Source organism: Entelurus aequoreus, linkage group LG12 (assembly GCF_033978785.1).
Source record: "Entelurus aequoreus isolate RoL-2023_Sb linkage group LG12, RoL_Eaeq_v1.1, whole genome shotgun sequence".
Classification (NCBI taxonomy): Eukaryota; Metazoa; Chordata; class Actinopteri; order Syngnathiformes; family Syngnathidae; genus Entelurus; species Entelurus aequoreus.
In genome coordinates, this window is record NC_084742.1 from 57,117,299 (window position 1) to 57,144,749 (window position 27,451).

At 35.5% G+C, this 27,451-nt stretch overlaps 2 protein-coding genes across 3 annotated transcripts in view; one reads left to right on the top strand and one right to left on the bottom strand.

Moving 5' to 3' along the window:
* Nucleotides 1-10,783, top strand: part of LOC133662365 (uncharacterized) — a 149,611-nt gene extending 138,828 nt beyond the window's left edge. Inside the window, exon 11 of the mRNA XM_062066295.1 lies at nucleotides 10,538-10,783. Within this exon, the coding sequence (XP_061922279.1) occupies nucleotides 10,538-10,636 (99 nt within the window). The 3' untranslated portion in view covers nucleotides 10,637-10,783. The remainder of the gene's footprint in view (nucleotides 1-10,537) is intronic.
* The window catches only part of slc38a4 (solute carrier family 38 member 4), a 132,571-nt gene that overhangs the window by 6,861 nt on the left and 98,259 nt on the right, over nucleotides 1-27,451 (bottom strand). For both annotated transcript variants that reach the window (XM_062066293.1, XM_062066292.1), the window contains exons 12-15: nucleotides 27,277-27,377; nucleotides 23,527-23,651; nucleotides 3,248-3,392; nucleotides 1,415-1,512 (exon numbers count right to left, since the gene is read on the bottom strand). In XM_062066293.1, coding sequence (XP_061922277.1) covers nucleotides 1,415-1,512; nucleotides 3,248-3,392; nucleotides 23,527-23,651; nucleotides 27,277-27,377 — 469 coding nt within the window. The remainder of the gene's footprint in view (nucleotides 1-1,414; nucleotides 1,513-3,247; nucleotides 3,393-23,526; nucleotides 23,652-27,276; nucleotides 27,378-27,451) is intronic.

Here is a 27,451-nt window from a genome sequence, read left to right on the forward strand (position 1 = left end):
ATACTTTTTATGTTAGTAACCTTTTATACTTTTTATGTTAGTAACCTTTTATACTTTTTATGTTAGTAACCTTTTATACTTTTTATGTTTTATACTTTTTATGTTAGTAACATTTTATACTTGTTATGTTAGTAACCTTTTATACTTGTTATGTTAGTAACCTTTTATACTAGTAACATTTTATACTTTTTATGTTAGTTACCTTTTATACTTTTTATGTTAGTAACCTTTTATACTTTTTATGTTAGTAACATTTTATACTTTTTATGTTTTATACTTTTTATGTTAGTAACATTTTATAGTTGTTATGTTAGTAACCTTTTATACTTGTTATGTTAGTAACCTTTTATACTTTTTATGTTAGTAACATTTTATACTTTTTATGTTAGTAACATTTTATACTTTTTATGTTAATAACCTTTTATACTTTTTATGTTAGACGTTAAAATAAAAAGTATAAAATGTTACTAACATAAAAAATATTAGACGTTAAAATAAAAAGTATAAAATGTTACTAATAGTTTTTATGTTAGTAACCTTTTATACTTTTTATGTTAGTAACATTTTATACTTTTTATTTTAACATCTAATAATTTTTATGTTAGTAACATTTTATACTTTTTATGTTCGTAACATTTTATACTTTTTAAGTTAACTTCTAATAGTTTTTATGTTAGTAACATTTTATACTTTTTATCTTAACTTCTAATAGTTTAGAAGTTAACATTTTATACTTTTTATCTTAACTTCTAATAGTTTTTATGTTAGTAACATTTTATACTTTTTATGTTAATGTTTTATAGTTTTTATGTTAGTAACCTTTTATACTTTTTATGTTAGTAACCTTTTATACTTTTTATGTTAGTAACATTTTATAGTTTTTATGTTAGTAACGTTTTATAGTTTTTATGTTAGTAACCTTTTTATATTAGTAACCTTTTAGTTTTTATGTTAACGTCTAATAGTTTTTATGTTAGTAACGTTTTATAGTTTTTATGTTAGTAACCTTTTATACTTTTTATGTTAGTAACATTTTATAGTTATTATGTTAGTAACATTTTATAGTTTTTATGTAGTAGCGTTTTATAGTTTTTATGTTAGTAACCTTTTATACTTTTTATGTTAGTAATGTTTTATAGTTTTTATGTTAGTAACATTTTATACTTTTTATGTTAGTAACATTTTATAGTTTTTATGTTAGTAACGTTTTATAGTTTTTATGCTATTAACATTTTATACTTTTTATGTTAGTAACGTTTTATAATAGAGTAAGTTAAAAAAGTAAATGGCACAAATGAAAATGTGTACAGCAAAAATGAATATTTCAATATTAGCAATGACAAGGGGGCCAACTTCACAAGGGGACCAACAATTTGTAGCAGGTGTGTGTGTGTGTGTGTTGGTCTGGACTTACCCCGATCTTCTGTGGCGAGCGCATGGGTACACTCTTCACCAAGCGCAGGTAAAAGGCCGCGGGGAGGATGAAGATGAGCATGGTGGCTGCCGAGGAACCTGACCCGGCAAAAAGAAGGTATGAGGCGCAGCTGCAACATTTGCTTATACTTATATTACCTACAAGCCCCTACTTTTTTCCAACGCTTTGAACCCCGCTGCTTAAAAAACGGTGCGGCTAAATTATGGATTTTTCTTCGCTGACGGCCATACTGCAAATAGTAAGCAAATACACTGAAAAGGTGTGTTATTGTTTGTGCTATGGCGCCATCTTTTGGACGAGTTTGCTCACTACAGTATCCTTCCATTCAGTGCTTTCCACCGGAAGTACAAGTGCCGTTCTGTCTTCTAGCCGTCTACTTATATGGATTCTTTATTCATCACTCCAAGCAACGTTTGTAAGTTTTACAATATAACTAAAACAATTCTTACTTACTAAACTATCCCATGTGTGATGTCTGTAGGAGTGTTTTCATGCGTATTTGTACGTTCTATTGTAATCTAATGACGCTAGGGTCGTTAGCATTAGCTAACAGGTTTACAAGTGTCTGTGTTAGTATCATTAACTTACAATGGCATTCTTTTTGTATTGTTTCACTTTCACAAATTCCTCAGTAAATTCACCAAAACGTCACCGTGGAGTTATTGAGTCTGTTTAGCTGATTGGAGAGCTAGCTTGCGCAGCTAGTGGGTCCATGACGAGGACGTCTGTTTTGTTTGATCATCCGTTTTACTGCCCGTGTTGCAGACACTGTTTGGAAACAATGAAGGTATGTAAATTCACATTTAAAATTTTTTTCTGTGTAAATAACTTATTCCACAAAGCATATATCTGCGATTTATAGTCCGGTGCGGCTTATATATGGAAGAAATATTTTTTATAGAGATGTCCGATAATGGCTTTTGTACCGATATCCGATATTCCGATATTGGGTTTGGTGGTAGCGGGGGGGTGTATATTGTAGCGTCCCGGAAGAGTTAGTGCTGCAAGGGGTTATGGGTATTTGTTCTGTTGTGTTTATGTTGTGTTACGGTGCGGATGTTCTCCCGAAATGTGTTTGTCATTCTTGTTTGGTGTGGGTTCACAGTGTGGCGCATATTTGTAACAGTGTTAAAGTTGTTTTTACGGTCACCCTCAGTGTGACCTGTATGGCTGTTGACCAAGTATGCATTGCATTCACTTAAATGTGTGTAGAAGCCGCATACATTATGTGACTGGGCCAACACGCTGTTTGTATGGAGTAAAAGTGGATGTGACGACAGGTTGTAGAGGACGCTAAAGGCAGTGCCTTTAAGACACGCCCCCAATAATGTTGCCCTGGTGGAAATCGGGAGAATGGGTTGCCCCGGGAGATTTTCGGGAGGGGCACTGAAATTTGTGAGTCTCCCGGGAAAATCGGGAGGTTGAAACCGATACCGATCATTTCCGATATTACATTTTAAAGCCTGATACCGATCATTTCCGATATTACATTTTAAAGCATTTATTGGCCGATAATCCGATATTATCGGCCATCTCTAATTTTTTACTTTGAAAATGTAGTTGGTTGAGCTCTATTGTCCGGAAAATATGTTACTTGGTATTTGAAAAAAGTAGAAATGCAATCTTTCCCTTTTATTGGTATGAACTAATTTGTCTAAACGTTGAGGGTCTTTCTGGTCACGTCTGCTCATTATCGTCTTGCAGCTTCTAACACTTGACGTTTCTCCCCTTTTCAACTGCACTCACACCACCTGCGGCCTGAAGCTGCTAATGTGTGTGTGTGTGTGTGTGTGTGTGTGTGTGTGTGCTAACCGATGAAGCCGAAGATGTCCCGGATGGTGGGGACGAAGATGACCAGCATGTTGTTGAAGGCCAAGATGGCGGCGGCGATGATCATGTGGCGAGCCCAGCTGAACCCTCGCCCGCTGAACAGCAAGGTGGTGATGGAGGAGCGGATCTGTGGGGTGGAAGACATTTATTTAGTCCCTTTGACTGGACATGATGAGGAGACATGAAGGAGTCATGCAGGACTCATGAAGGAGTCATAAAGGAGACATGAAGGAGTCATGAGGAGTCTAAAGGAGTCATGAAGGAGTCATGAAGGAGTCATGAAGGAGAGAAGCGACATGAAGGAGTCATGAAGGGAGACATGAAGTCATGAAGGAGTCATGAAGGAGTCTGAAGGAGTCATGAAGGACACATGAAGGAGTCATGAAGGAGAGAAGCGACATGAAGGAGACATGAAGTCATGAAGGGGACATGAAGTCATGAAGGAGTCATGAAAGAGTCACGAGGGAGACATGAAGTAGTCATGAGGGAGACATGAAGGAGTCATGAAGTAGTCATGAGGGAGTGATGAGGGAGACATGAAGGAGTCATGAGGGAGGGAGTCATGAAGGACACATGAAGGAGTCATGAAGGAGACATGAAGGAGTCATGAAGGAGTCATGAGGGAGACATGAAGGAGACACATGAAGGAGTCATGAGGGAGTCATGAGGGAGACATGAAGGAGTCATGAAGGAGACATGAGGGAGACATGAAGGAGTCATGAGGGAGTCATGAAGGAGACATGAAGGAGTCATGAAGGAGAGAAGCGACATGAAGGAGTCATGAAGGGAGACATGAAGTCATGAAGGAGTCATGAAGGAGACATGAGGAGTCTGAAGGAGTCATGAAGGACACATGAAGGAGTCATGAAGGAGAGAAGCGACATGAAGGAGACATGAAGTCATGAAGGGAGACATGAAGGAGACATGAAGTCATGAAGGAGTCATGAAAGAGTCACGAGGGAGACATGAAGTAGTCATGAGGGAGACATGAAGGAGTCATGAAGTAGTCATGAGGGAGTGATGAGGGAGACATGAAGGAGTCATGAGGGAAGGACACATGAAGGAGTCATGAAGGAGACATGAAGGAGTCATGAAGGAGTCATGAGGGAGACATGAAGGAGACACATGAAGGAGTCATGAGGGAGTCATGAGGGAGACATGAAGGAGTCATGAAGGAGACATGAGGGAGACATGAAGGAGTCATGAGGGAGTCATGAAGGAGACATGAAGGAGTCATGAAGGAGTCATGAGGGAGTCATGAGGGAGACATGAAGGAGACATGAAGGAGTCATGAGGGAGTCATGAAGGAGTCATGAGGGAGACATGAAGGAGTCATGAAGGAGACATGAGGGAGTCATAAGGGAGTCATGAGGGAGACATATGAAGGAGACATATGAAGGAGGAGACATATGAGGGAGACATGAAGGAGTCAAGAAGGGGTCATGAGGAGACGTGAAGTGAGTCATGAAGGACACGAAGGAGTCATGAAGGGGTCATGAGGAGACATGAAGGGAGTCATGAAGGACATCATGAGGGAGTCATGGGGGAGACATGAAGGAGATATGAGACACGAATGAGACTTGAAGGAGACACGAAGGGGTCATGAGGGAGTAAAGAGACATGAAGGAGTCATGAAAGAGTCATGAAGGAGACACAAAGGAGTCATGAAGGACACAAATGAGTCATGAGGGAGTAAAGAGACATGAAGGAGACACAAAGGAGTCATGAAAGAGACATGAAGGAGAGTCATGAAGGAGTCACGAAGGAGAGTCATGAAGGAGACATGAAGGAGTCATGAAGGAGTCATGAAGGAGACACGAAGGAGACACGAAGGAGTCACGAAGGAGACATGAAGGAGTCATGAAGGAGACATGGAGTCATGAAGGAGACATGAAGGAGTCCTGAAGGAGACATGAAGGAGAGTCATGGAGTCATGAAGGAGACATGGAGTCATGAAGGAGACATGAAGGAGACATGGAGTCATGAAGGAGTCACGAAGTGAAGGAGTCATGAAGGAGACACGAAGGAGTCATGAAGGAGACATGGAGTCATGAAGGAGACATGGAGTCACGAAGGAGACACGAAGGAGTCACGAAGGAGACACGAAGGAGTCACAAAGGAGTCACGAAGGAGACATAAAGGAGACATAAAGGAGAGTCATTAAGGAGACAGGGAGACATGAAGGAGTCATGAAGGAAGGAGACATGGAGTCATGAAGGAGTCATGAAGGAGACATGAAGGAGTCATGAAGACATGAAGGAGTCATGAAGGAGACATGGAGTCATGAAGGAGTCACGAAGAAGACATGAAGGAGTCATGAAGGAAACATGAAGGAGTCACAAAGGAGACATGAAGGAGTCATGAAGGAGACATGGAGTCATGAAGGAGACATAAAGGAGTCATGAAGGAGTCCTAACAGTCTTTGAGAACAACTCAAATACAACGTTGAAACAACATACTATTTGACAACGTTTAATCAATGTTGGGTCGTGACCTTGAAATTTGGTCATTTTTTAAGATGTCTGACATCATTTTTTAAACCGTCCTCCACAGTGACCATTATGCAAACCACAAATGGTCACTGCAGAGGACGTTTCCCGCAAAAAAAACCCACAAAGTTGTTTAGCTCATTTTTAAAGGCAAACACCAGTCAAATGTTGGTGTTTGACGTACGCTCACGTTGCCATGCCAACATGTTGAAAAATGATATGATATCAAAGACTATTGTCTGAGTCTGATACATCCCGCTGTTACGTTGATATCAAAGACTATTGTCTGAGTCTGATACACCTAGCTGTTACATTGATATCAAAGACTATTGTCTGAGTCTGATACATCCCGCTGTTACGTTGATATCAAAGACTATTGTCTGAGTCTGAAACATCCCGCTGTTACATTGATATCAAAGACTATTGTCTGAGTCTGATACACCTAGCTGTTACGTTGATATCAAAGACTATTGTCTGAGTCTGAAACATCCCGCTGTTACGTTGATATCAAAGACTATTGTCTGAGTCTGATACACCCAGCTGTTACGTTGATATCAAAGACTATTGTCTGAGTCTGATACATCCCGCTGTTACGTTGATATCAAAGACTATTGTCTAAGTCTGATACATCCAGCTGTTACGTTGATATCAAAGACAATGGTCTAAGTCTGATACATCCAGCTGTTGTTGAGACTGCAGCACGTTATCACAGTGACACGGTGTGATCACACGCTATCACTCGTCCAACATTCCCAGCGTCTGTATCGCATTCTCGCTGAGACGCCGCTGGCTCAAGCGGCCAGTGGGGGAAAGGTCGCCGTCGTCAGGTGCGGCCCAGGGAGAGGTTTAAGGATGCGGGTCTTGCGGGCGCCCATTCAAAAGGGATTATCTCCCGCCGTGCAAGGGAACTGGAGGGTTGCATCAGCCAGGCTGCGCCTTGGGGGGCGGGCTTTAAGGCAACAGGAAGTGGGGGAGGCGTGTCTTTGTTTGCTTATCTTTCATCTTACTGTGAGACAGGTACTGTGGGACAGGTACTGTGAGACAGGTACTGTGGGACAGGTACGGCCAGAAAAGTAACTTTCTTTATTCTCTCACACCCGCTTCAACAGGCGGGAGCAGGAAGAAAGACACTTTTCCACGCCCTTCATCGGGGGTTGCCGGGACAACGGGCAAGTTGCTAGAGAGAAGAAGTTCTGGAGATCTTGACAATCATTTATAAGCGGTTGCATAATTAGCTAGGAAAAGTGGAACCGGGACGATGCATTTCTCTCGGAGGCTCCAAACTATTTGGCACCCAACTGTCACTCCTTTGTAGCACCGTGTGGTATTTTCACTGCCCCTCCCCTCCCCTCACCCCACCCCGTACACACCATGGGAATGTGGACGGACCGGTAGAAGTGGCAGAACCATCCAGAAGGTTGTTACCTAGCCTAAACACCATTAGCATCACTGATTCTTTTTGGTGCGTTCCGATCTCAAGACCACAGGAAGTATCTGTACGCCCGCCTGTAAAACGTCCTCTGCAGTGACCTTTGTGCAAACCACTAATGTCCACTGTGATTTTTGTGTTCTCCCACACAAAAAAGCCCTACGGGTGTGTAAAAAGTCCGCTTGTGTTCAAACCACAGTTGTTAGCGTTCTAATATTATTAGCATGATCCCTTTTTATTTTGGCTAGTTTTGCAGCACCTCAGATAAATGCTGCATGCTAACTTTTTTATTTGTAGCTGTATTTATAACACTTTTTTAACTGTATTTTTAACACTTTTTTTAGCTGTATTTTTAACACTTTTTTTAGCTGTATTTTTAACACTTTTGTGAGTGGGACCCTTATGGCCTCCAAGAATTTTAGTGTTTTGTTTTTTTAACTGTCAGGGCTCCAAAAAATTCATAACAAGCAAAATTGTTATGAAGTATTGACATATTTAATTCCACATCAAATATTCCACTGTGAATTTTTTTTTTTTTTTTTTTACAATATATTGCATTTTTTTTGTGTTTTTACCATGTAAAGAACAGTTGTTGTTTTTTTTTTTTTTTTATAAAACAAATTAAAAAAAACTATATATATATATATATATATATATATATATATATATATATATATATATATATATATATATATATATATATATATATATATATATATATATATATATATATATATATATATATATATAAAAAAACCAAAAAAATTCTGAAGTTGATTTTGAGAGTTAAACTTTGAAGGTGTACAAAAACAACTAAATATTATTTATTTATATACTTTGAAATATTCAATTTTTTTTAGAATATATTGCATTTTTTTGTGTTTTTACCATGTAAAAAAACAAAGTTGTTTTTTTTTTTTTTTTTTTACAAAACAAGCATAAAACAAATGAAAAAACCTATATAAAAATAAAAATTCTGAAGTTGATTTTGAGAGTTAAACTTTGATGGTGTAAAAAAAACAACTAATGTATTATTTATTTTTTAACACTTTTGTGAGTGGGGTTCTTTTGGTCCCCAAGAATTTTAGTGGCATTTTTTAAAACTGTCATTGCTCATAAAAATAAATCAATCAATCGGAAAATCAATGTTATGAATTATTGACATATTTAATTCACATCAAATATTCCACTTTGAAATATTGTTTTTTTAGAATATCCATCCCATCCATTTTCTACCGCTTGTTGCATTGTTTTGTGTTTTTACCGTATAAAAAACTAATTTTTTTTTTTACAAAACAAGCATAAAACAAATAAAAAAAACTATAATATATACATATATATATATATATATATATATATATATATATATATATATATGTGTATATGTATATACTATATATTGGGGCGGCATGGCGTAGTGGGTAGAGCGCCCGTGTCAGAAACCTGAGGGTTGCAGGTTCGCTCCCCGCCTCTTACCATGCCGTTGTGTCCTTGGGCAGGACACTTCACCCTTGCCCCCGGTGCCGCTCACACCGGTGATTGAATGTTGAATGAATGATAGGTGGTGGTCGGAGGGGCCGTAGGCGCAAATTGGCAGCCACGCTTCCGTCAGACTACCCCAGGGCAGCTGTGGCTACGAAAGTAGCTTACCACCACCAGGTGTGAATGAATGATGGGTTTTTAACATGTAAAGCGACTTTGGGTACTTAGAAAAGCGCTATATAAATCCCAGGTATTATTATTATTATTATTATATATATATATACATATATATATATATATATATATATATATATATATATATATATATATATATATATATATATATATATATATATATATATATATATATATATAATATATATATACAAATTCTGAAGTTGATTTTGAGAGTTAAACTTTGATGGTGTAAAAAAACCAAAAAAAACCAAATTTATTATTTATTTCTAACACTTCTGTGAGTGGGGTTCTTTTGGTCCCCAAGAATTTTAGTGGCATTTTTTTAAACTGTCATTGCCCATAAAAATAATAATGAATTAAAATGAATGTTGTTATGAATTATTGAACTATTTAATTCACATCAAATATTCTACTTTGAAATATTTTATTTTTTTTAGAATATATTGCATTTTTTTTGTGTTTTCACTATGTAAAAAGCAACGTTTTTTGTTTTTTTTTTGTTTTACAAAACAAAAATAAAACAAATAAAAAAAAACCTATATTAAAAAAAATAATTCTGAAGTTGATTTTGAGAGTTAAAATTTGATGGTGTAAAAAAAAACTAATGTATTATTTATTTTTTAACACTTTTGTGAGTGGGGTTCTTTTGGTCCCCAATATTTTTAGTGGCATTTTTTTTAAACTGTTATTGCTCATAAAAATAATAATGAATTATTGACTTATTTAATTCACATCAAATATTCCACTTTGAAATATATATATTTTTTACAATATGTTGCATTTTTTGTGTTTTTACTGTGTAAAAAAAAAAATTACAAAACAAGCATAAAACAAATTTAAAAAAACTATATAAAAAAAATTACAAATTCTGAAGTTGATTTTGAGAATTAAACTTTGATGGTGTAAAAAAACAGTTAATGTGTTATTTATTTTTTAACACTTTTGTGAGTGGGGTCCTTTTGGTCCCCAAAGAATTTTAGTGGCATTTTTTTTAAACTGTCATTGCTCATAAAAGCTTTTTAATTAAGTCTGTACGTTTATACCTAAAAATTATTGATTTTGGATACTTGCCGCCATCCTCAGAAGTATGCTAATGTCTTATTGAGTTTGTTTAGCTGATTGGAGAGCTAGCTCGCGCAGCTAGCGGGTCCATGACGATGACTTCTGTTTTGTTTGATCAGCCGTTTTACTGCCTTGTTACAGACACCGTTTGGAATAAACATTTACAGAATATTTCTGTGTAAATAAGTCATTTCACAACGTTTATATCTGCGACTTATAGTCCGGTGCGGCTAATATAAGGGATAGTATTTCTAAAGTTTAGTGGGTGTGGCTTATATAGCGGTGCACTCCTTGGTCTGCAAAATACAGTCATTGAATTTGGTGATTTGTCAGGATCACAATTAGAAGTTGGACGTAGCATGAGCTATAATGTTTATAAAAGGATGTTTGTGGGCACAAAGGTAGTGGGCTCTCATCAGCCGGAGCCTGAGAACTGGGGCAGGGGGGCCTCCGTGTAAAGCCCCCTCATAATGCACTGAATCCCAGCAAAGCCCTGTGTGAGCCATCCATCACGTGACTACACCCCGTCTAAACACACGTGTGTGTGTGTGTGTGTGTGTGTGTATACCACTTCTGCTGGCAGACACAGCTAACGTTAATCTCTCGCTGAAGGTCGGCGGGCACAATGAACGTCGGGGGGAGTCGAGGCTTGCAGGTTCTCAAATGTCAGGTGGAAAGTTGGCTGCCCTCCACGTTGAAGGTGATGTGTAACACTTAATATATATCACCTCCCTCATTTAGAAGAAAAGCACATTTATAGCTAAAACTTTCTTCATGTCTTCATGCACTTACGCAAAATGTTCATGTTTTCAGGGTTTTTTTTTCACACACTTTGGGAAAAAAAGTCTTCCAACCCCACAGGAGCCTGACAAAATATGCTCTAGTCACACACACACATTCTATAAACACTATTAAAGAAAAAAAAAAGGTGAAATGTAACAAGAAAAAGTTGCAATGTTCACTAATAACACAAAGTTGTCATGCAGGCTGTTGTTTTCTTTAAAACTGTCATTGCTCAAAACATAATAATGCATCAAAATCAATGTTATGAATTATTGACATATTCAAGGCTCCAGTTACTTCCCATCAAATATTTTGTAGGGGGAAATATTGTGCATTTTCTGTGTTTATCATAAAAAAACTCAATTTTCTTTGACAAAAATGTAATGTAATAAAATCTTGGATAGATCTAAAGTTGATGCAGAGAATTAAGTGTTGAAAGTAAACATATTTATTATTTATACTTTATTTTTAACACTTTTATGACTCCACTTTAGGTCCAATAATTTTAGTAGGATTTTTTTTGCTTAAAATCAATGTTATGAATTATTGACATATTCAAGGCTCCAGTTACTTCCCATCAAATATTTTGTAGGGGGGAAATATTGCGCATTTTCTGTGTTTATCATAAAAAAACTCAATTTTCTTTGACAAAAATGTAATGTAATAAAAACTTGTAATGGATGGATAGATCTAAAGTTGATGCAGAGAATTAAGTGTTGAAAGTAAAGAAATGTATTATTTATACTTTATTTTTAACACTTTTATGAGTCCACTTTAGGCCCAATAATTTTAGTGGGATTTTTTTTTTTTTAAACAGTCATTGCTCAAAAAAGAGTAATGAAATCAATAATGTTATTAATTGTTTATCTATGTAATGCTCCAATTACTTTGGGAAATATTGCATATTTTGTGTTTTTGGCATAAAAAAACAATGTTTTCTTTGACATAAAGGGCATAAAACAAATAAGTATGACTTTTTCTTTAAAAACTGTCATTGCTCAAAACATAATAATGCATCAAAATCAATGTTGTTATGAATTATTGACATATTCAAGGCTCCAATTACTCCCCATCAAATATTTTGTAGGGGGGAAATATTGCGTATTTTCTGTTTATCATAAAAAAACAAAGTTTTCTTTGACAAAAATGTAATGTAATAAAAACTTGTAATGGATGGATAGATCTAAAGTTGATGCAGAGAATTAAGTGTTGAAAGTAAAGAAATGTATTATTTATACTTTATTTTTAACACTTTTATGAGTCCACTTTAGGCCCAATAATTTTAGTGGGATTTTTTTTTTTTAAACGGTCATTGCTCAAAAAAGAGTAATGAAATCAATAATGTTATTAATTGTTTATCTATGTAATGCTCCAATTACTTTGGGAAATATTGCATATTTTGTGTTTTTGGCATAAAAAAACAATGTTTTCTTTGACATAAAGGGCATAAAACAAATAAGTATGACTTTTTCTTTAAAAACTGTCATTGCTCAAAACATAATAATGCATCAAAATCAATGTTGTTATGAATTATTGACATATTCAAGGCTCCAATTACTCCCCATCAAATATTTTGTAGGGGGGAAATATTGCGTATTTTCTGTTTATCATAAAAAAACAAAGTTTTCTTTGACAAAAATGTAATGTAATAAAAACTTGTAATGGATGGATAGATCTAAAGTTGATGCAGAGAATTAAGTGTTGAAAGTAAAGAAATGTATTATTTATACTTTATTTTTAACACTTTTATGAGTCCACTTTAGGCCCAATAATTTTAGTGGGATTTTTTTTTTTTTAAACAGTCATTGCTCAAAAAAGAGTAATGAAATCAATAATGTTATTAATTGTTTATCTATGTAATGCTCCAATTACTTTGGGAAATATTGCATATTTTGTGTTTTTGGCATAAAAAAACAATGTTTTCTTTGACATAAAGGGCATAAAACAAATAAGTATGACTTTTTCTTTAAAAACTGTCATTGCTCAAAACATAATAATGCATCAAAATCAATGTTGTTATGAATTATTGACATATTCAAGGCTCCAATTACTTCTCATCAAATATTTTGTAGGGGGGAAATATAGCATATTTTCTGTGTTTATCATAAAAAAACTCAATTTTCTTTGACAAAAATGTAATGTAATAAAATCTTGGATAGATCTAAAGTTGATGCAGAGAATTAAGTGTTGAAAGTAAAGACATTTATTATTTATACCTTATTTTTAACACTTTTATGACTCCACTTTAGGTCCAATAATTTTAGTAGGATTTTTTTTTGCTTAAAATCAATGTTATGAATTATTGACATATTCAAGGCTCCAGTTACTTCCCATTAAATATTTTGTAGGGGGGAAATATTGCGCATTTTCTGTGTTTATCATAAAAAAACTCAATTTTCTTTGACAAAAATGTAATGTAATAAAAACTTGTAATGGATGGATAGATCTAAAGTTGATGCAGAGAATTAAGTGTTGAAAGTAAAGAAATGTATTATTTATACTATATTTTTAACACTTTTATGAGTCCACTTTAGGCCCAATAATTTTAGTGGGATTTTTTTTTTTTAAACGGTCATTGCTCAAAAAAGAATAATGAAATCAATAATGTTATTAATTGTTTATCTATTTAATGCTCCAATTACTTTGGGAAATATTGCATATTTTGTGTTTTTGGCATAAAAAAACAATGTTTTCTTTGACATAAAGGGCATAAAACAAATAAGTATGACTTTTTCTTTAAAACTGACATTGCTCAAAACATAATAATGCATCAAAATCAATGTTATGAATTATTGACATATTCAAGGCTCCAGTTACTTCCCATCAAATATTTTGTAGTGGGAAATATTGTGCATTTTCTGTGTTTATCATAAAAAAACTCAATTTTCTTTGACAAAAATGTAATGTAATAAAATCTTGGATAGATCTAAAGTTGATGCAGAGAATTAAGTGTTGAAAGTAAACACATTTATTATTTATACTTATAATTTATACTATAATCAATAATGTTATTAATTGTTTATCTATTTAATGCTCCAATTACTTTGGGAAATATTGCATATTTTGTGTTTTTGGCATAAAAAAACAATGTTTTCTTTGACATAAAGGGCATAAAACAAATAAGTATGACTTTTTCTTTAAAACTGTCATTGCTCAAAACATAATAATGCATCAAAATCAATGTTGTTATGAATTATTGACATATTCAAGGCTCCAATTACTTCTCATCAAATATTTTGTAGGGGGGAAATATAGCATATTTTCTGTGTTTATCATAAAAAAACAAAGTTTTCTTTGATAAAAATGTAATGTAATAAAAACTTGTAATGGATGGATGGATCTAAAGTTGATCCAGAGACTTAAGTGTTGAAAGTCAACAAAAGTATTATTTATACTTTATTTTTTAACACTTTTATGAGTCCACTTTGGGCCCAATAATTTTAGTAGGATTTTTTTTTAAACGGTCATTGCTCAAAAAAGAATAATGAATTAAAGTCGATGATGTTATTAATTGTTTATCTATTTAATGCTCCAATTACTTTGGGAAATATTGCATATTTTGTGTTTTTGGCATAAAAAACCCCAATGTTTTCTTTGACGTAAAGGGCATAAAACAAATAAGTATGACTCTTTTTTTTTTTTTAACTATCATTGCTCAAAAAATAGTAATGAATCAAAATCAATGTTGTTATGAATTATTGACATATTTAATTCCAAATATTCCACTTTAAAATATTTCCTTTTAGAATATATTGCATTTTTCTGTGTTTTCACCATGTAAAAAAAAACGACGTTTTTTTTTCCCCCGACAAAACTAGCTTAAAACCTATAAAAAAAATAATTTAAAAACTTTTAATAGACTGATTTGAAGTTGATCTTGAGAGTTAAACTTTGAAGGTGTAAAAAAACTAATGTATTATTTATTTTGAACACTTTTATGAGTGGGGCCTTTTGGTCCCCAAGAATTTTAGTGGGATTTTGCCATAAAAAAACAGGGTTTTGACAAAAACATAAAATATGTTTTTATACCAACACATAGACCTAAACTTGATCCAAAATAATTAAGACTTGAATAAAAATGTTAAAAAAAGACTTATTTTTAATAAATAGCTTTTTTTTTTTTACAAAAAGGGCTTAAAACAACAAACATTAAAATACTAATAATGTATAATCGACTGATAGTTCTAAAGTTGATCTTGAGATTTAAGCGTTGAAGGAAAAAAAAAACCTCAAAACTAATGTATGATGTATTTTTAACACTTTTATGAGTGGGACCCTTTTGGGTCCACAAGAATTTTAGTGGCATTTTTCTTTTACTGTCATTGCTCAAAAAAATAATAATGAATTACAATCAATGTTGTAATGAATTATTGACACATCAAATATTCTACTTTGAAATATTTTCTTTTAGAATATATTGCATTTTTTGTGTTTTTACCATGTAAAAAACTAAGGTTTTTTTTTTTTTTTTTTACAAAACAGGCTTAAAATAAATTAAAAAAAAACCTATTAAAAAAAACAACTCTGAAGTTGATTTTGACAGTTAAACTTTGAAGATGTAAAAAAGACTTAATGTATTATTTAACACTTTTGTGAGTGGGGCCCTTCTGGTCTCCAAGAATTTTAGTGGCTTTTTTTTTTTAACCGTCATTGCTCAAAAACATAATAATGAATCAATGTTGTTATCAATTATTGACATATTTAATTCACATGAAATATTCCACTTTGAAGATGTAAAATAGACATAATAATGTATGATGTATTCTTAACACTTTTTTATGAGTGGGACCCTTTTGGGTCCACAAGAATTTTAGTGCCATTTTTTAAAAACTGTCATTAATAATGAATAATAATAAATGGGTTATACTTGTATAGCGCTTTTCTACCTTCAAGGTACTCAAAGCACTTTGACAGTATTTCCACATTCACCCATTCACACACACATTCACACACTGATGAATTACAATCAATGTTGTTATGAATTATTGACATATTTAATTAACATAAAATATTCCACTTTAAAATATTTTCTTTTAGAATATATTGCATTTTTTGTGTTTTTACCATGTAAAAAAACAAGATTTTTTTTAACAAAAGGGCATAAAACAAATTAAAAAACCTATTAAAAAGAAAATTGAAAAAAATTTGAAGTTGATTTTGAGAGTTAAACTTTTAAGGTGTAAAATAGACAAATGTATGATGTATTTTTAACACTTTTATGAGTGGGACCCTTTTGGGTCCACAAGAATTTTAGTGGCATTTTTTTTAAACTGTCTTTGCTCAAAAAATAATAATGAATTAAAAACAATGTTATCAATTATTGACATATTTAATTCACATCAAATATTACACTTTGAAATATTTTCTTTTAGAATATATTGCATTTTTTGTGTTGTTACCATGTAAAAAACTAAGTTGTTTTTTGACAAAACGGGCATAAAACAAATTTTAAAAAACTATTAAAAAAAAAAAACAATTCTGAAGTTGATTTTGACAGTTAAACTTTGAAGGTGTAAAAAAGACTAATGTATTATTTATTATTTAACACTTTTGTGAGTGGGGCCCTTTTGGTCTCCAAAAATTTTAGTGGCATTTTTATTTTTAACTGTCATTGCTCATAAACATAATAATGAATTAAAATCAATGTTGTTATGAATTATTGCATATTTAATTCACATAAAATATTACACTTTGAAATATTTTCTTTTAGAATATATTGCATTTTTTGTGTTTTTACAGTGTAAAAAACTAAGATTTTTTTTAACAAAAGGGCATAAAACAAATTTTAAAAAACCTATTAAAAAAATTGAAAAAAAATTGAAGTTGATTTTGAGAGTTAAACTTTTAAGGTGTAAAATAGACAAATGTATGATGTATATTTAACACTTTTATGAGTGGGACCCTTTTGGGTCCACAATAATTTTAGTGGCATTTTTTTTAAACTGTCATTGCTCAAAAAAATAATAATGAATTAAAAACAATGTTATCAATTATTGACATATTTAATTCACATCAAATATTGCACTTTGAAATATTTTCTTTTAGAATATATTGCATTTTTTGTGTTGTTACAATGTAAAAAACTAAGTTGTTTTTTTTGACAAAACGGGTATCAAACAAATAAAAAAACCTATTAGAAAAAAAATAAATTCTGAAGTTGATTTTGACAGTTAAACTTTGAAGGTGTAAAAAAGACTAATGTATTATTTATTATTTAACACTTTTGTGAGTGGGGCCCTTTTGGTCTCCAAGAATTTTAGTGGCATTTTTCTTTTTAACTGTCATTGCTCATAAACATAATAATGAATTAAAATCAATGTTGTTATGAATTATTGACATATTTAATTCACATCAAATATTCCACTTTAAAAAACTTGTGGGAAAATATTGCATATTTTGTTCGCCATAAAAAAACAGGGATTTGACAAAAAGGCATAAAACTAAACAAAAAAACTTTATATCAACAGATTAACCCAAAGTTGAGCTAAAGATTGAAGCTTTGAATTAAAACATTACTTATTTTTAACATTGTTATGACTGAGACTCAATTTCGTCTTCCTGGGCCAAAACTTGAAGGAGCTTAAAGGTGGAAAAAAAAAAGTGTAATGTCTTTGTTTTGAAAATGAGAACGATGCAAATGGGCGCCAGGTGTTTGGGGACACACTGCATTGTTCTGACAACTCGTGACTCATGCCTAACAAGTTATGACTCACGGTCTTTCAGAGATTAGCAGGAAAATGTCTTCCTGGCACTGCTGAACATTTCTTCTGCCCTGCCCTTATTCCACACAGTAACATTTACATGTCAAATTGTTAGTTAAAACCATTACATTTTTATATTGTAGCAACGTTTAGTTTCATCCTCAGCCCCAAAAGCAGCTGCCAAGGTGGCACTTTTTCCACCGTCCCAGTAAACTTCCACTGAAACATAAACTGGAACATCCATGACTCATTTACAGCAGCGTCCCTCCCTGCTCCCTGACTAGCAGGATTCTGTCGCCATCTGGTGGCCTTCCGCGGTTACTACACCCACAAGAAACCCCATAAGAGGAAGGAGTGTGCGTATTGAGTGTAAATGACAAAATATGGATAATACATTTAATAATATTAATACCTATCCGTTGATTTAAAAGTTTACATTTTTATTATATTTTGTGCCCTTTTTTGGTCAAAGAAAAACATTTATTATGGTGGCAAAAATACAAAATGTGCAATATTTTCCCGCAAAAAATGTTCAATGTGAAATAATTGGAGCCTTAAAAAGGTCAATCATTTACAAAATAAATAAATAAAATGTGGATTTGTCAATGATTTACTTTAAAACCGGCATTGTTCAAAAAAATACTGATAAATCCATTCATCCATCCATTTTCTACCGCTTGTCCCAAATCAATGTTATGGAAAGTATTTCCCCCCCAAAAAACATGAAGTGGAAAAAAAAGCATCCAGGTGAAATGTATTGAGAAAAGGCTGCAGTACACAAAGCTGCCAGCAGGCAGTTTTTTATTTTACTTTAAAACTGGCATTGCTCGAAAAATACTAATAAATCAATGTTATGAATTTTGTTCGGGGAAAAATATTGCATATTTTGGTTTCCCTTGACAAAAAGGGCATAACACAAACAATTTTTACAAATTAATAATGATCATAACCATTTGTGACCCACTTTTTTATTTATTTTTACGGCCTGCAGCACATTTGAAAAAATATTTTCCAAAAAAAAAAAAAAGTGGAAAAAAAACAAATCCAGGTGAAATGTAGTGAGAAAATGCTGCAGTACACGAAGCTGCCAGCAGGCACTTTTTTTTATACTTTAAATCTGGCATTGCTAAAAAATACTAATAAATCAATGTTATGAATTTTGTTTGGGAAAAATATTGCATATTTTGTTTGCCATAAAAATAAAACCAGGTTTTCTTTGACAAAAAGGGCTAACACAAACAATAATAAAAATTAAAGATAAAATAATAATAGTCAATGGATAGATCTGAAGTTGATATGGAGATTTAAGCGTTGAAAGTAAAAAAGTTTGACTTAGTTTTAACACTTTTATGAGTCTAGAGTCCCCAATAATTTTAGTGGGGTTTTTTTGTTTTTTTATACTGTTATTGCTCAAACAATTAAAATTAGTTAAAATCAATGGTGTTATGAAATATATTAATTCAATTAAATAAATCATTGAGTGTGCGAATTGAGGGCTAAAATGGGATGGAACACTTCATTTGGTTCTGCTCACTGACTAGCTGGCTTCTGTCGCCATCTGGTGGCCTTTCGCGGTTACTACACCCCGGAGAACCCCCATAAGACTGTATTGAGGGCTAAAAATGGGAGCTATCACTTCCTCTTGGTCAGCCCTAAATTTAGCTCGCGACCATATTAGGGAAGGAAATGCGTCCTATAATCACGTGTCGACACCGTAGTGTACATGTACAGTACGTACATATACTCTCTCGAGAGGGGCTGGACTCTCTTCCACACTGGCGTTGCCAACAGTGAGAGGCGACGAGCTGGGGTAGCAATTCTTGTTTCCCCCCGGCTCAGAGGCTGCACGTTGGAGTTCAACCCAGTGGACGGGAGGGTAGCTTCCGTCCACCTTCGGGTGGGGGGACGGACCCTGACTTTTGTTTGTGCTTACGCACCAAACAGTAGCTCAGAGTACCCACCCTTTTTGGATTCACTCGAAGGAGGTGATTCCCTTGTCCTACTGGGGGACTTCAACGCTCATGTTGGCAACGACAGTGAAACCTGGAGAGGCGTGATTGGGTAGAATGGCCGCCCGGATCTGAACCCGAGTGGCGTTTTGTTATTGGACTTTTGTGCTCGTCATAGATTGTCCATAACGAACACCATGTTCAAACTTAAGGGTATCCATATGTGCACTTGGCACCAGGACACCCTAGGCCGCAGTTCCATGATCGACTTTGTAGTTGTGTCATCGGATTTGCGGCCTCATGTTTTGGACACTCGGGTGAAGAGAGGGGCGGAGCTTTCTACCGATCACCACCTGGTGGTGAGTTGGCTGCGATGGTGGGGGAGGATGCCGGACAGACCTGGCAGGCCCAAACGCATTGTGAGGGTCTGCTGGGAACGTCTGGCAGAGTCTCCTGTCAGAGAGAGTTTCAATTCCCACCTCCGGAAGAACTTTGAACATGTCACGAGGGAGGTGCTGGACATTGAGTCCGAATGGACCATGTTCCGCACCTCTATTGTCGAGGCGGCTGATTGGAGATGTGGCCGCAAGGTAGTTGGTGCCTGTCGTGGCGGTAATCCTAGAACCCGTTGGTGGACATCGGCGGTGAGGGATGCTGTCAAGCTGAATAAGGAGTCCTATCGGGTTCTTTTGGCTCATAGGACCCTGGAGGCAGCGGACATGTACCGACAGGCCAAGCGGTGTGCGGCTTCAGCGGTCGCAGAGGCAAAAACTCGGACGTGGGAGGAGTTTGGGGTAGCCATGGAAAACGACTTCCGGACGGCTTCGAAGCGATTCTGGACCACCAGTGCACTGTCAACACCGTGTATGGTGAGGATGGTGTTCTACTGACCTCCACTGCGGATGTTGTGGATCGGTGGAGGGAATACTTCGAAGACCTCCTCAATCCCACCAACACATCTTCCTATGAGGAAGCAGTGCCTGGGGAGTCTGTGGTGGGCTCTTCCATTTCTGGGGATGAGGTTGCTGAGGTAGTTAAAAAGCTCCTCGGTGGCAAGGCCCCGGGGGTGGATGAGACCCGCCCGGAGTTCCTTAACGCTCTGGATGCTGTGGGGCTGTCTTGGTTGACAAGACTCTGCAGCATCGCGTGGACATCGGGGGCGGTGCCTCTGGATTGGCAGACCGGGGTGGTGGTTCCTCTCTTTAAGAAGGGGAACAGGAGGGTGTGTTCCAACTATCGTGGGATCACACTCCTCAGCCTTCCCGGTAAGGTCTATTCAGGTGTACTGGAGAGGAGGCTACGCCGGATAGTCGAACCTCGGATTGAGGAGGAACAGTGTGGTTTTCGTCCTGGTCGTGGAACTGTGGACCAGCGCTATACTCTCGGCAGGGTCCCTGAGGGTGCATGGGAGTTTGCCCAACCAGTCTACATTAGCTTTGTGGACTTGGAGAAGGCATTCAACCGTGTCCCTCTGGAAGTCCTGTGGGGAGTGCTCAGAGAGTATGGGGTATCGGACTGTCTGATTGTGGCGGTCCGCTCCCTGTATGATCAGTGTCAGAGCTTGGTCCGCATTGCGGACACGTTTCCAGTGAGGGTTGGACTCCGCCAAGGCTGCCCTTTGTCACCCATTCTGTTCATAACTTTTATGGACAGAATTTCGAGGTGCAGTCAAGGCGTTGAGGGTATCTGGTTTGGTGGCTGCAGGATTAGGTGTCTGCTTTTTGCAGATGATGTGGTCCTGATGGCTTCATCTGGCCAGGATCTTTTTATCTATTTAGCTCATTCACGTAAGAGACTAGACGTATAAGATTTCATGGGATTTAGCGATTAGGAGTGACAGATTGTTTGGTAAACGAATAGCATGTTCCATATGTTATAGTTATTTGAAAGACTCTTACCATAATATGTTACGTTAACATACCAGGCACCTTCTCAGTTGGTTATTTATGCCTCATATAACGTACACTTATTCAGCCTGTTGTTCACTATTCTTTATTTATTTGAAATTGCCTTTCAAATGTCTAATCTTGGTGTTGGCTTTTATCAAATACATTTCCCCCAAAAATGTGACTTATACTCCAGTGCGACTTATATGTTTTTTTCCCTCTTTATTATGCATTTTCGGCCGGTGCAGCTTATACTCTGGAGCGACTTATACTCCGAAAAATACGGTACATCATATGTTACGTCCGCATATTTTACTTAGTTGGGAACAGACTCGTCCACTAGAGGGCAGCACCACATAAAGAACCTGGTGACAGGCAGGACAATTACAGACTCGTCCACTAGAGGGCGACACTACATAAAGAACCTGGTGACAGGCAGGACAATTATAGACTCGTCCACTAGAGGGCAGCACTTCATAAAGAACCTGGTGACAGGCAGGACAATTACAGACTCGTCCACTAGAGGGCAGCACCACATAAAGATACTGGTGACAGGCAGGACAATTACAGACTCGTCCACTAGAGGGCAGCACCACATAAAGATACTGGTGACAGGCAGGACAATTACAGACTCGTCCACTAGAGGGCAGCACCACATAAAGAACCTGGTGACAGGCAGGACAATTACAGACTCGTCCACTAGAGGGCAGCACCACATAAAGAACCTGGTGACAGGCAGGACAATTACAGACTCGTCCACTAGAGGGCAGCACCACATAAAGAACCTGGTGACAGGCAGGACAATTACAGACTCGTCCACTAGAGGGCAGCACCACATAAAGAACCTGGTGACAGGCAGGACAATTACAGACTCGTCCACTAGAGGGCAGCACCACATAAAGAACCTGGTGACAGGCAGGACAATTACAGACTCGTCCACTAGAGGGCAGCACCACATAAAGAACCTGGTGACAGGCAGGACAATTACAGACTCGTCCACTAGAGGGCAGCACCACATAAAGAACCTGGTGACAGGCAGGACAATTACAGACTCGTCCACTAGAGGGCAGCACCACATAAAGAACCTGGTGACAGGCAGGACAATTACAGACTCGTCCACTAGAGGGCAGCACCACATAAAGAACCTGGTGACAGGCAGGACAATTACAGACTCGTCCACTAGAGGGCAGCACCACATAAAGATACTGGTGACAGGCAGGACAATTACAGACTCGTCCACTAGAGGGCAGCACCACATAAAGATACTGGTGACAGGCAGGACAATTACAGACTCGTCCACTAGAGGGCAGCACCACATAAAGAACCTGGTGACAGGCAGGACAATTACAGACTCGTCCACTAGAGGGCAGCACCACATAAAGAACCTGGTGACAGGCAGGACAATTACAGACTCGTCCACTAGACGGCAGCACCACATAAAGAACCTGGTGACAGGCAGGACAATTACAGACTCGTCCACTAGAGGGCAGCACCACATAAAGAACCTGGTGACAGGCAGGACAATTACAGACTCGTCCACTAGAGGGCAGCACCACATAAAGAACCTGGTGACAGGCAGGACAATTACAGACTCGTCCACTAGAGGGCAGCACCACATAAAGAACCTGGTGACAGGCAGGACAATTACAGACTCGTCCACTAGAGGGCAGCACTACATAAAGAACCTGGTGACAGGCAGGACAATTACAGACTCGTCCACTAGAGGGCAGCACTACATAAAGAACCTGGTGACAGGCAGGACAATTATAGACTCGTCCACTAGAGGGCAGCACTACATAAAGAACCTGGTGACAGGCAGGACAATTATAGACTCGTCCACTAGAGGGCAGCACTTCATAAAGAACCTGGTTTTCCCCCCTGTTGGTGTTCATGAATCATAACAAGAAAAAATATGTCAGGAAAGGTCGTGAAGCACTAGGTTGCCTTTTTGTGTAAGAATGAAATATAAATGTTATATATTTGTTGTCTATTGGCCTAAGAGAGGCGTTTATTTGATATTTTTCTTCATTATTACATGTTTAAAGTATCATTTGCAAGTGTGACATGAAGTTGCAATTACAGTGCAACTGTAGTGGATGTTGTGCCCCAGAAAGTGTTAATACTGTATTAAGACGGGTGTACAAAAAATCGACTATTGAGATATAAATAATTATAATTATATTATATAATGAATATATTATAATGAACTGTTTGTACATGTGTACTAGTATGAGATGTGTACTTTGTCCTGTGCTTGCAGTACATGGAGAGGTGGTACTCACAGGGAAGAGCACGATGGGAACAGTCAGCGTGACGGCGGTGAGGACCGCCAAGCGCACCATCAGCAGCAGCGTGTCAAACTTGTACACCTTGGTGAAGGTGTGCAGAAGCTCCGCCTCCACGTTGTCTGTCAGTGACAAGAGGAAAGAGGCGCTTGTCAAACAACGACAACAAACATGACACCTTCACACGGTAACTCTGAAAGACAGTCCAAACTTTGTCCACTGAGGGTCACACGCTGAGAAATCAAAGCATGCGCCGGCCATTTTGACAGTTTTCATTTTCAAATCCAATACAATATATTCATTTTTTTATAAACCCGTGGGCTCCCCTCATATTTGGTCAGTCATTAAGATGTTAAAAAGAAGTGTGTATATGTATATATACACATATATATATATATATATATCCATCCATCCATTTGCTACCGCTTATTCCCTTCGGGGTCGCGGGGGGCGCTGGAGCCTATCTCAGCTACAATATATATATATATATATATGATACATACACACACTCACACACATGTGTGTTTGTGCATGTGTGTATATACAATATATATATATATGTATATACGAATACATTCTGAAAATGTATAAATACTGTTTATATATATATATAAATACTGTTTGTATATATATATATATATATATACACATATATACATATATGTACATCTACATATATATACATATAAATATACATATACAGCATATATATACATATGTACATACACACATACGTTCATATATATATATACATACATACTGTTTGTATATATATATACATATACATATATGTACATCTACATATTTGTACATATATATACACATATACATATACAGTATATACATACATATATACATACATACACACATATGTACAAAAATATACACATATATACACACATATATATGCATACGTATATACATATATATATATATATATATATATATATATATATATATATATATATATACATACATGCTGTAAAAACTGTTGTTTTTTTAGACAAAAAGGGCATAAAACGTAAAAAAAAATTGTTGACAGACTTAAAGTTGATGGAGAAATTATTTTGTTTTTAAGGGACGGTGTGGCAAAGTTGGTAGAGTGGCTGTTCTAGCAATCGGAGTGTTGCTGGTTACTGGGGTTCAATTCCCACCTTCTACCTTCCTAGTCATGTCCGTTGTGTCCTTGGGCAAGACACTTCACCCTTTGCCTCTGATGGCTGCTGGTTAGCGCCTTGCATGGCAGCTCCTGCCATCAGTGTGTGAATGTGTGTGTGAATGGGTGAATGTGGAAATACTGTCAAAGCGCTTTGAGTACCTTGAAGGTAGAAAAGCGCTATACAAGTATAACCCATTTATCATTTATATATTTTATATTATATATATATATATTTATATATACATATGCGTATGTATACACTGTGTATGTATATATATATATATATATATATATATATATATATATATATATATATATATGTGTGTGTGTATATATACAGTAAAAATATATGTGTATATATATACGGTAACTATATATATATATAAATGTATATATATGTACATATATACACATATATATATACATATATGTACATATATATATATGTACATATATACACACATATATATATATACACATATATCTATATATATAGTTATATATATATACACATACATTTTTACTGTATATATACACACACATACTGTATATATATATATATATATATATATATATATATACAGTGTATATACACACACATATATACATATACATACACATACACACATATATGTATATATATATATATATATATATATATACAGTGTATATACACACACATATATACATACACATACACACATATATGTATATATATATATATATATATATATATATATATATATATATATATATATATATATATATATATATATATATATATATATATATATATATATATATATATATGAATATATATACATATATGTACATATATACGTATACAATGTGATAGGAAAGCAATATATACTTACATTTTTTGGGTGGGGTCGGGGGTGAATACTGCATTTTTTGTGTGTTTTTGCTGTAAAAACAGTGTTGTTTTTTTGACAAAAAGGGCATAAAACGTAAAAAAAAAAAAAAACTTTGTTGACAGACCTAAAGTTGATCGAGAAATTATTTTGTTTTATATTCCCCGAAGGGAATAAGCGGTAGAAAATGGATTGATGGGGATGGATTTTATATTATATGTATATATTTATACAGTATATACATATGCGTATATATACACTGTGTATGTATATATATATATATATATATATATATATATATATATATATATATATATATATGTGTATATATACAGTAAAAATGTATGTATGTGTATACATATATAACTATATATATGTGTATATATATGTGTATATATGTACATATATACACATATATGTACATATATACACACATATATATGTATATATATATATATATATATATATATATATATATATATATATATATATATATATATATATATATATATATATATATATATATATATATATATATATATATATATATATATATATATATATATATTGGGGCGGCATGGCGAAGTTGGTAGAGTGGCCGTGCCAGCAATCGGATGGTTGCTGGTTACTGGGGTTCAATCCCCACCTTCTACCATCCTAGTCACGTCCGTTGTGTCCTTGGGCAAGACACTTCACCCTTGCTCCTGATGGCTGCTGGTTAGCGCCTTGCATGGCAGCTCCCGCCATCAGTGTGTGAATGTGTGTGTGAATGGGTGAATGTGGAAATAGTGCAAAGTGCTTTGAGTACCTTGAAGGTAGAAAAGCGCTATACAAGTATAACCCATTTATCATTTATTTATTTATATATATACACATACATACATTTTTACTGTATATATACACATATATATATACATACACAGTGTATATATACGCATTTGTATATATATATAAATAAATACATATATATATATATATAATAAAGAATATAAAACAAAATAATTTCTTGATCAACTTTAAGTCTGTCAACAAAGTTATTTTTTTTTAAAACGTTTTATGCCCTTTTTGTCAAAAAAACAACACTGTTTTTACAGCAAAAATGCAGTATTGACCCCCCAACCCACCCTACAAATGTAAGTATATATTGCTGTCCTATCACAGTGTTGTGTATTACTAACTCAAACACGTTTCCTGGCGACGCAGGTGCTAACTCATCTCTTTCCGCAGTTAGCTTTTACAGCTAATACCGTACCGTACTGAAAAATATTTCCTCAGAGTTCACTTTTACAATAACAATGTTGCTACAGTTTGGGTACTATACAAGTTACAGAACGTAAATGAAGTATTGTTGACGCTTTTTGATCGCATTTTTAAAGTGATTTAGAGGTAGAATTGAATTTTTACGGGTTGAAAAGCGGGAAAAAATACTTTTTTGTCTTCTTGTCTCTCACCATGATTATGAAGGATAGAGCAAAAATCTGGAGCTGCTGTGTGCTGCCAGGGAAGTCAGGACTGGAAGTAAAAGAGTGTTTGGTGGCCAAGCAGGTCAAGTATTATTCTTAGATCAGTCTGACATTCAACATGTCTCTGCTGCTCGGGTGTCCTCTTCCTCATCCTCATCCTCATCCAGTCTTTGCTGCCAAATGTCCCGTTACATTTTCAAAAAGTCCCCGCGGTTATAAGCGGTGTGCTAACGTAGATATTGATGCTTTTTACCGTAGAAGGTGAGGTAGCCGAAGAGCGCCGACATCATGTACATGACCAGCATGGCCAGGATGGACAGGTTGGACACGTTCTGCATCTTCTTCCTGCTGCGACTGCACACAGGAGGGGAGGACATGTTGATGTGGAGGCTGTCAGGAAGGAAGGAAGGAAGGCAGGAAGGCACACC